General features: G+C 35.2%; 1 protein-coding gene across 5 annotated transcripts; it reads right to left on the minus strand.

Annotated features, from left to right (window-relative positions):
* Window positions 1-172: 172 nt before the first annotated feature.
* On the minus strand, window positions 173-9,528 carry LOC129872819 (zinc finger CCCH domain-containing protein 1-like). 5 transcript variants are annotated; one of them, XM_055947710.1, is made up of 7 exons: window positions 9,444-9,528; window positions 9,201-9,294; window positions 5,482-5,574; window positions 5,289-5,364; window positions 2,088-2,923; window positions 1,458-1,619; window positions 173-561 (listed from the first exon to the last, which is right to left on the minus strand). In XM_055947710.1, exons 4-6 carry the CDS (start codon window positions 5,362-5,364, stop codon window positions 1,515-1,517), a joined length of 1,017 nt encoding a protein of 338 aa, XP_055803685.1. In that variant the 5' UTR covers window positions 5,482-5,574; window positions 9,201-9,294; window positions 9,444-9,528; the 3' UTR covers window positions 173-561; window positions 1,458-1,514. The 5 variants fall into 5 exon arrangements, with proteins under 5 accessions (XP_055803685.1, XP_055803683.1, XP_055803684.1 ...); XM_055947708.1 differs by lacking the exons at window positions 9,201-9,294; window positions 9,444-9,528 and adding an exon at window positions 6,034-6,412; XM_055947709.1 differs by lacking the exons at window positions 9,201-9,294; window positions 9,444-9,528 and adding an exon at window positions 6,034-6,412 and having other exon boundaries at window positions 5,482-5,577.
* Window positions 9,529-10,232: the final 704 nt, after the last annotated feature.

The following is a 10,232-nucleotide window of genomic DNA, read 5'->3' on the forward strand; positions in this document are numbered from 1 at the left end:
CTGGTTGAGAAATTCGGTTCATTCTCAGCTCAATTAGACTTATGAAATTCGATTTAACAAAGTAGTGAGCCCTATAATCTCTCAAAGAAAAAGAATTGGGGTTTTGATTTGGTCGTCCATGCAGGTTAACTCAACTGAACCATCAGATTTGAAAATCGTAATGTCATTTCCATTGAGTCATAAAATACAAGTTAAAAAGTTTATTTAACCACCAAGTTTACAATTTTAGTCCCCTCGTATTCAGCCCAGCCAAAGGATATGATATCTAGTTGAGACAGATACACCAGCAACTGAAGTGATTCACTAAATCTATCATGTAGGCTTAAAATTCCAAAATGCATGACTAAGGTAACGAAAAAAGGAAAAACACATCCTCTAGTTCCATACAAGTCGTCGTACTTATATCAGAACATATCTATTGACTCTTCACATCAAAGGAGAGAGTGTGATATTGGGTGTTCAAGTCAACGTCCTATTCTTCATCTTCCACCAGCTTTGGTGTTGTTTCAAACTTCCGGATCATACATCAATCACAATCAGTTACTTGAACCATCATACATCCTGCCAAATAAAGAAACTAATTCAGGTACTGTTAATTGCATCCCCTAATTATACAATTTATGTTTATCTTTGGGAAGTGGGGCACGTGTCACGTATTATATCACCACATTCACAGAAATAAAAGGTGAACAACTGAGCATTGCCGCCAGTTCCCATTTACATCAGTTCACCTACATATTCAATTCCTTAACACCCATCAAGCAATTCATAACCGAAAACCAGAGTCTATTAGTGTTGAACCAAACACTAAGATTATCATGAAAAACCAGGAGGAGCAAGACAGTTAACCATAATGGGACAGCATAGTCAACCTTACAACTTGCAGAGAAGTCACGGCAGAACCAACCAACTCATATTAATATGCTGCAGCAGAAAACTATAATTCTCTTTGTATAAAATACAGAAAAGTACAAAACAAAGGAATCTTGAAGCTGATTAAGGAGAGAATCAGTAAATTCTACCCTACAGTTAACTTGGGCTCCCTTACAGACTCTTGGCTTGTGTTTGGATATGCGATATGAAATAATGATTTCAAATAGCGTTTGGACATGCGATTTTGGGATTCTGCTAGTTCCAGTTTTTGTTGGTTTAGGTACAGAAAGTCTGTTTAGGTTCGGTTTTGAACAGCCCTAATTCCAATCTATTAGGAAGTATTCTTTTAAATAAACTTTATTTTGATCCATTAAGCATTGTCCTAAACATGTAGGTATTCCTATTTTTACAAGGCTAACATGTACCTACGTATCAAAACCAAATGCTCTTAAGTATGTAGGCGGAGTATAGCAGGTCGAGAATCAGTTGTGCAACAGCTCTAGCAAGAAAACATATAGGGTTATACCTTATACATATGAAAATGAACACTTTAAATCTAATGTATCCAATTTGTAGGCACTTACAGTAAAGCAAGATCCATTTCTATGGCATCGTGAAAGAGAGAACTGGCAGAAGATCCATCATTTTCCTTGAGCCATCATTCTCTTGCGTATTTCAAATGCTGTATTAAATATCCCAAGTGTTGGCTGGTTGCATACATAGCACTTCTTATTCTTTGCATGGTGCTGTTAACCACAACCACCAAAAAGAAAAAGAAAAGATTAACTTGCAATCCACAAAGAAAGTATAAATAAGTCATAGCTGTGTGCACTAGGTGACAGTAGCTCAAACTATTTTCAAGTCTATATTGTTTGACAAAAGTCCAAACCAATACAAGAGGCAGCTTTTACTCGAGGAAAAAGATATATTAAAATACTTGCAACTCTTGCCTATTTCAACTGGTAATTTCATTATATATTAGTGTCAATAGAAAAAGGCACCAAGAAAGTCTTTTACAACCATCTCTCTTTCACTCTGTTGCCATTCCTTATTAGTTGGTTGAGCTTTGGGGAAGGTGGGGAAATAAACTATGTCATCTCAAATAAGAGGAAAAAGTTAAAAACAAGAGAAATGGAGAAGGTACACAAAAGGATGTTGTTCACAGACCACATGAAATGATCAAGCAAACGAGAGTAAAAGGTAATTGAAATTACCTTTAATGCACAGTGCTCACAGAAGTAATGCTTGCATTTGGTCATAACAGGATCAACAAAAGGCTCTCTGCAGATAAAACAAGCAAATGGTAATGCGTCGTCATCATCATCCTCATCACTCTTCTCTGCATCTTCGTCGTCTTCATTGAGCATCCCCATAGCCAATTTTCTTTTCCTCTCTTTCTCGGCTTCCTCCCACTCCTTTTCCATCTGCCACCCAGACTTATAATCTCCACGGTCATGCATAAATTTGCAGGAGTCCCCGTATCCACAATATCCCGTCTCTTTATAGTCCTTACAGATATCTGGTTGATAGTCAAACCTTGCTGAAACTCTGATGTGAGCAGAAGCCCTGAGAGGGCCATGCGCTCCACCAGCTTTCTCACTAGAAATAGTATGTTCTCTTCTCAAACCAGCTTTGTAATCAGTATATTGATTCATACCCTTATACAGTTTCTCATCACCACCTGTCTTGCTTTTTCCCTTTAAAGCCTCCTCTGCCTGCTTCAGAGCTCTTTCACGAATGGCCCGGGCATCTTTAGAGAACTCAGTCTCAGTTTCTAAAGTGGCTGTCGCTCTACTATCATTTTGAACTTGAATTTCCTTTGAGGACTCAAAATGAAAACGAGACGCTTTTGGATCCACATTGGATTCAGCATCCTTGTTGGACTTTGAAGGTCCAGTTGAGAAGTGTAGCTTATTATTACCAACCGCTGACTTTTTCTTGGTATATATGACTAAACTATCACCGTCTGCATCTTCATTCTCCCCCTCTTCAACCGTAGGACGCTTTCTGATATTTTTTCCCTTGGATGGTTTTTTGAAAAAATTGCATACTGCAATAGAAAAAAGGATACAAAAAAACATATTAAGCAAAAGTAAAAAAGCGACAGTAAATTGACAAGAGAAGGAAAAGCGAGCTAGAGGAGAAAAGGAACTTAGGATTAATATTTGCTAGCGTAGAATACATTATAATAAATGTAAACCCAGGGGTACTAACAAAAACAGTACTGATTGAAACATCAGTACAGTCATCTCCACTGCCAAACTCTAGACAATCCTGTGTGACAACAAATATATGGACTTGAAAAATTATTTGTTTCATTTGCAACTAGAGAAACAAGTTGGATGAAATTATGTTACCATATTAGTTTGCCTGTAAAGCCTTTTAGAAATCTAATATTGTGTGTATGACATCATGGAAAGCATTAAAGCTAATCAAAACACTTAAACTTGTAGAGCTTAATTTTAATTCCAAACAACGAATCTTGAAATAATAATATAAAGAATTATATATTTTTTTTAAATGGACAAAATTACATTTTGATTTCATTGCTCAGAGACAACCATATATTGCTCCAGCTAAATTCTAATTTTTTAAAGCAATTTTTTTTTTGATCAAGTCAATGTGTTCCATTCATAAACATGGATAAATTGACAGTAGAGTAAAAAACTAATGACAGGACGCCAACAGCAACATATCCAGTGTGGACCCATAGGGTCTGGAGAGAGTGGGGTGTACGCTTACCCCTACCTTTGTGGGTAGAGAGGTTTCCAATAAACCCTCGGCTCAAAAAAAAAATCGGTTTTTAGAACAGGTTTGAAAAAAAAAATTAAAATAAAATGCAAGAGTAAAAGAGCTATGATGAAAATATTGAAGAAAAGAGCAGGACTAACAGCAAAAATAGTACAGACAACCAAAGTAAAAGAAACAACATTAGTAATGAAATTGAAGAATAAGGTAATGCTAACATAATAATAATAATGATAAGCGAGTAGATAGGTGCTTCAGACTAGAACCATGTTCTACCACTGGGATCCCAATGCATTATGCATAATCAGAAATTTCTCCCCATTTTTTCTAGTAGGTTGGACTGCTATGGAATGCCTGTTTAATACTTCCCTGGAACTCCTAGTGCTATCTAATGCTTGCCATGAAAAAAAGAATCTAGAACTGCGTAGAAACTTCAGTTGTTGCATGGAAAGAGGTATGCTTTCATTACTACAGCGGGTTGCATAGCCCCAAGCTGCTCCTAGCCACAACATAAACCTACCCTTCATAATGCCTAGAACCAAATAATTGAATATTGAGAATAGCTACCTCTCAACACACACATAAACATCAGTTTCATAAACACCACAGTAGTAACTGTCTAGAGGACTTGTCAGTTGTCACAAGTCCTGCATCAGATGGTAACTAAAGAGATCTACAACATATGCTTTTATGGCTTCAATCAAATTAGAAGTTCAGAAAAAAGATGTAAATTTAGTTTATTTGGTAAAGCAGAACATGAGTAGTAACACCCAGAATGAAATTTTCTCAAATAAAAGCATCATCTTTCGGCAATCATTACAAAGCTTTCAGAATCTTTACCCCATAAGTGATATCCAATCAAAATTTTAAATACTTCAAATGAAGAGATGATCTATCAACATAAAACTGTAATGAGTGCTATAAGTTTCTCCTAGAGAATTATCATTTTCAGGGCTTTCAAGAATTTTGGAATTTCCAACATCAACCCAAAAATAACTAGGAAAGCAAATTGAACTTAGAGCTTACAGCTTTGTACTTCCAGGGAAAAGTTTACGGAAAATTCTCCAAAGTGTTTGGTACAGCAGCTTTCCCAGAGAATATTATGAATAATTTGACTGCCAAATAAGATCATGTTCAAGAGCAGTGCCAAATGGAGGAGCAGGTCTCAATAAATGTAAGAAATAAAAGCTGAAGTGCCGACAAGCGACACAATAGCGAGTGAAAAGCATTTACGATGGACAGATAAGTTCATATTCTTCAAAGATTGTGATTGTAAGAACTAAACCTCTGAACAGTTTATTTTAATACTTACTATGGCGGTAACAGCAGCTTCTAAGAATCAAATTACGGTGAATTATTAGATAATATACTAACCATTCAGAAGGTCCAATTCTAATACTCAGTACAGTGGTAGCTGCAGCTTCTGAGAATCTGATAATGGTGATGGTAAGAATCAGATTACAGTGACTTATCATCACTATAATCTGATATGTTATGAAAATTAATTACACATGTTTCCACTTTTGTCCCAAAGCTTTGGTATGATATTTATTAGGCTATATTTTCTAAATCAACTTCAGATGAGATCCTAAATGACAGGATGCCAGTAACCACAAATAAATTGGGTAGAGTTGTTTCTAGTTGAGAAGGAGGAGGAGGTCTCTTACCAGGAGCTGCTGGCAGCTGTTCAGCTTCAGCTTTGGCAGCATTTGAATCACATGCTGGAGTATCTGAATTCTCCATCTAACAATACAAAGCATTGGAAAAAGGGACAAAGTAAGGGCTTCGGTATTAACAAAGACAAAGAATCAGTTAGAGGAGGACGCGGATGGACTGAAAATGAGGAAAATGGGAACTTACAGCTCTGATTTTGCTTTGAGAAAGAGACAGTCGAGTAGTTCACCGTAGTCAATCCAAGAGTGGATTCAGAATTAGGAGGTTCCGGGTGCCACACTGCTTTGAGCATAAACATGTTATCATTAACATGGTCCAAATAGAGTATACATTTAGCCAATTATCTATTATTTTTGTCTCTGGTTCAGGTATTCGTATTTCCAGTTTATATAGACAAATTAATCGAGCTAAAAAGGCTAATAATGGCAAAAACCTAAAGCAAATAAACGTTCAATAATATTGTTAATATAAAAAAAAACATTTCCATTTACAATTTGAGAAAAATGACCTTAAAATTTAAAACCAGTTTGCTCTTATCTAGCAATTTGTGAACCATGCTAATAAATAGAAGAAGAGAAACTAAAGTTGTTCAACGAAAATAGCAAGTAAATCACTCCCAAAACAAGCAAAATAGTTCAAACAAATCTATTCCATAAATCCAGCAAAATCAAAAACTCGGGAAGAAACAAATGAGAAGAAAGATAATAAAAGCTAAAAGAAATAGTGAGAGATACATACCAATAAAAGGGCAGAGGATATAATCGAGAGTTTGAAATTGAAGGCAACCAAACAACGCAGGGAGGAAACTTCACGGCGACAAGGGAGGTGGATTTGCCGCTGGCGGTGGCAAACCGGTGGCGGGAGGGGTAACGGGGGAGGGTTTGCTTTTTGTCCTTTACGACGGGAGAGATATCGGGTTCTAGAAAGAAAAACAGTAAACTAAAATAGGAAAAAAAAACAATTGGTCCCTTACGTATATGAGTAGAACTACTTTTGTCCTTCACAAATTATCTTGTACACAAAAGGTCCTTAAAGTTTAACAAAAGGAGGATTTTTCCTCATCAACTTTTTGTGTGGTGAGTTATGCAAGAATTAAATCTTGCAATAATAATATCATCTTTGATAATTGGTTAGGAGGTAAGTTATTTATGTATAAAATTAATATGGTATTATTTGATTTGTAATTTTGAAACTCTCATAGTTAATACATATAATTTATAACGTAAATAGAATGACTAAGAAAAAACAGAAGGCGTTCTATTAACGTCTTATGTAGTGATTTTTATGATTAGAACAATAAGTTTGAAAAAAGCTTTAAGAAAATGTATCTAAATTCTAAAAGCTTGTGATTCAACTAAGTTTGAATTCAAGAAATTCGAGAGAACGGGATCATTTAAAGGGATGGGGGAGAGAACAATATTTGGATCCTAAAATCAAGAGTTACACTTACTTTTGAATTTTTTTATGTTTTAAAAATTACTGTTATATTAAATAATTAGCTTGAAAGTATCATATAAATAGTAATTACGAGTTTTATTTCATTATATGGCCTACAATTCTCTTATTTATTTAAGTTTACTAGCTCATGTTGGGCCCGTAGCACGGGCTAGTTTATACTATATAAGTGGGAGTTCCCTCGATACTACGAAACCAATTAATAATCTCCACGTATGAGTGGACCACCAAGGATGGATACCCACATCACTTTCCTTCTCCATTGTATCTTTTCTTTAATACTTTCCTTAGGATTCTCCGTAGTCACTTTTCCCTTCCACTACAGAGCCTTAAGGCTTACCGGTATAAGCAAACTTCAATTGTAAGTTCCTCTCGCTCTCGCTTATCTACCTATTTGTTTCTCTTTTTGGTTTATTCTCTGTTAAGTCTCTGCATTAGTGAAATATAACTCTTAGTAAGTTTCTTTTACTTTATTTTTTATTTTAACCTAAATTTTTAAGTTGGGTTTCTAAAAATTTCATCGCTCTTACATTTAGCAGATGGATTAGGTGATTGGAAGTTCTCCAAACGCACATCAGGTTTATCTTTTTGCAATGAATCTGCTAACACCCTCTTTTTTTAAAAAGAAAAACTTTTCAAAAAATGGGATTAACATGGACCCTTATGGAAAACAATTTGCAAGATTTGTCATCACATATATCATTTAGAGAGATAGGTGTCAACAATAGGTCCATTTTGAAAATATTATTGCTTAATTTGTTAGGGTATCATTGTTGGCTATTTGTCCTGGAGTTATTTAATGTTCTTCCTCCAGAGCAAACCAATAATTGAAGAGCATATAGTGCTTCTAGAGTTGTATAACTTATGTTCTTTCATCCATGTTGTTCGAATACTCCAAAAATATTGTCACACCCATGTCGAATTCGCCAAAATGCATACTTTTTAGCGGATATGAGACGGATGCAACGATATTTTTGAAGGACCCGAGCAGCATCTTTTCCAAAGACTAAAACGGATCTACATACAGTATGATATTTGAATGGGAACCTCCACCTTGGAACTACTCAGAATAGTATAATTTGGGAAAGAAAATTAAAGTACTACCACACACTCCTCTATCAAGATACTAGATACAATCCCAGCCAAAGTTTAAAGAAAACGACAATTGCTTTGTGAAGGTGATTCTTCAGGCACACCAAAACAATTTTCTTAATAAACAACTATGTTGACCTTAAGATATTAGCTAATTGAACAAAAAGTCATGACTGAATCTTTCCAATTACGTATAGTTCTCACCTTAGCACAATCAAAGGATGAACATCTAATATAGAAATAAGAGAAAATTTTGGTACCTGTCATAATCTTGGGAAGCCAAGAAAAGAAATTGGACACAATTGGTTAGCAAAAGAGTGTTCTGCAGTTTTTAGTTTAGCTCAAACGCACCTCCTGCTAATCTGTTTCTTGCCTCTTTTGAGTTCAAAATTACAAGTTAATAGTTACTATTCAAAAGGCAGTGGGGCGAAGAAAATATAACGACCATTGTTACAGAAAAAAGGACATATTTTTCGCCTAACTACCTTATAGTGGCCAAGCAGTTGTGCCTTTGTTAGAAAGGAAAAATCATAAAGATCATCTTAAAGTTAGTCTAATACGAATCAGCGTATTAGTGTATATAAAAAAGGGAACGAAAGAAGTATCTGGAGCAGCCAACTACACAAATTTCAGCACACTTTCCATTTGCAATTTACAATGTAGGACTTGAATCTATTAAGTGTGTAATGACACCAGGTGGTTTTATATTCACACATTTTCTTATCATCTCGACTAATTTTGGCTGATGTAAACTTATTATAACTGTTATGCAAGATTGAAATTATATAATATTTGAATCAAATTAAAAGGGTATGCATTATAGTTTGGGGTGCCAATAGTAGCATTGTTGCCTAGGTGTCCTTCCTCTTAAGCTCCTATGTATTACAATATAGGTGTTTTTCATGGTGCCTTTAGTGAAAAATGGGGTCTTATGAACTCCCAACATCCCAATGGTACTATGACTGTATAGGTACAGTATCGTATGAAGAGATTTTTCAGTCGTCTTTGTTTTGTAGAGTAGGGGGTCTTAAGGTTGAGAGGTTGATTGTGCTCTATCTAGAACCAACAAACAGAAGCTAAGAGCCAATTACGGCGTAATCATCGTTCTAAGGCAAAAGCCTAACTCGAGTAAGCGAAACCCATTACTTATTACAATCAATCACTGATGGCCATTCCTTCCTTCTTTCTTTAGAACAAATTTTCGAACACATAGTGAGCATGGCAAATGTTGGCAGATCAAACGCCTATAGTTTATTTTATTTTATTTTATTTCAGAAACATCTGTATATACACAACTTAAAATAATATCAATTATCATCACAGTACCTAGAGGTAAACATGGGAAAGCAAATGCGTACCTTTCCAAAGTTTTATCGAAATCGGTAATACTGTAGAACCATGAAGCAATTAGCAATCACAACTACTCAAGTTAGAGCTTCGGTGGTGCTAAATCTGTAAAAAAAAAAAACGATTTTTTTTTCTTCACAAAATTGAAAACGTGTGGAGCAGAATTTTTTTTCCCACACAATATAATGGCCATATTCAGGAAATTTTCAGAAGATCCCAAAGGAGAGGACAAAGAGAGCAGGGGAAAAACTCACCAGCAACAGTAGAAGAAACATAAGCAAATTGCATGTGTGTTGGGAAGATGGAAATTGCAGCTCACGTGGGTCTCTAACAGGAGACATGTACAGATTTTAGAGGTTCAAATGAATGAAATTACAGAACCACCCTTCATTAGAAGCGGCCCTCTTTTTTAATTTATTTACGTAACTACCCTTTGGCGTCTAAGACGATCCACGTGGAGAGTATTTATTGATTTGGTAGTACCCTCTTATATAGTATAGATATTGGACTTAAATAAAGGTCCAATTAAATTTGGGTTAGTCAATCCAATTGGATGTCAAATGATGAGCTCACTAGCCCAAGGTCTAAATGGTTCTTAGTTCAATCTTGAAACTCAAGTTAGTGTTGCATATCAAAATACGTGGCACTAAATTAATCAAAATATCCAAAGGAAAGATGCCACGTGTCGAACAAATTGGTATACCAAAGGTAGAAAACAACTTTTGAATCCAAGCATGTCAAGCGTTTAAATCGCACTGGACCAATCAAATTAAAGCTTATTATCACACAAAAAAAAAAACTAAATCATCAAATCAGTTTTTCGAAATGTTAGAATCAAATTTCACCAATTAATTTTTTATCACTTAAATTTTGTCGAATTTTCGATTTATTCAAGTTTTGTAAATTATAAGTGAGACTGGCAAAATACGGAAGGGGGATGTAGTACTAAATATATTTTCTAGTAACTAAACATAAATGACTCCGATCCCTCATAGATGGAAGGAACGTAATTTTCATCGGATAGAAAAGACAAAATTAAAGTT

This window comes from Solanum dulcamara, chromosome 11, assembly GCF_947179165.1.
Source record: "Solanum dulcamara chromosome 11, daSolDulc1.2, whole genome shotgun sequence".
Classification (NCBI taxonomy): domain Eukaryota; kingdom Viridiplantae; phylum Streptophyta; class Magnoliopsida; order Solanales; family Solanaceae; genus Solanum; species Solanum dulcamara.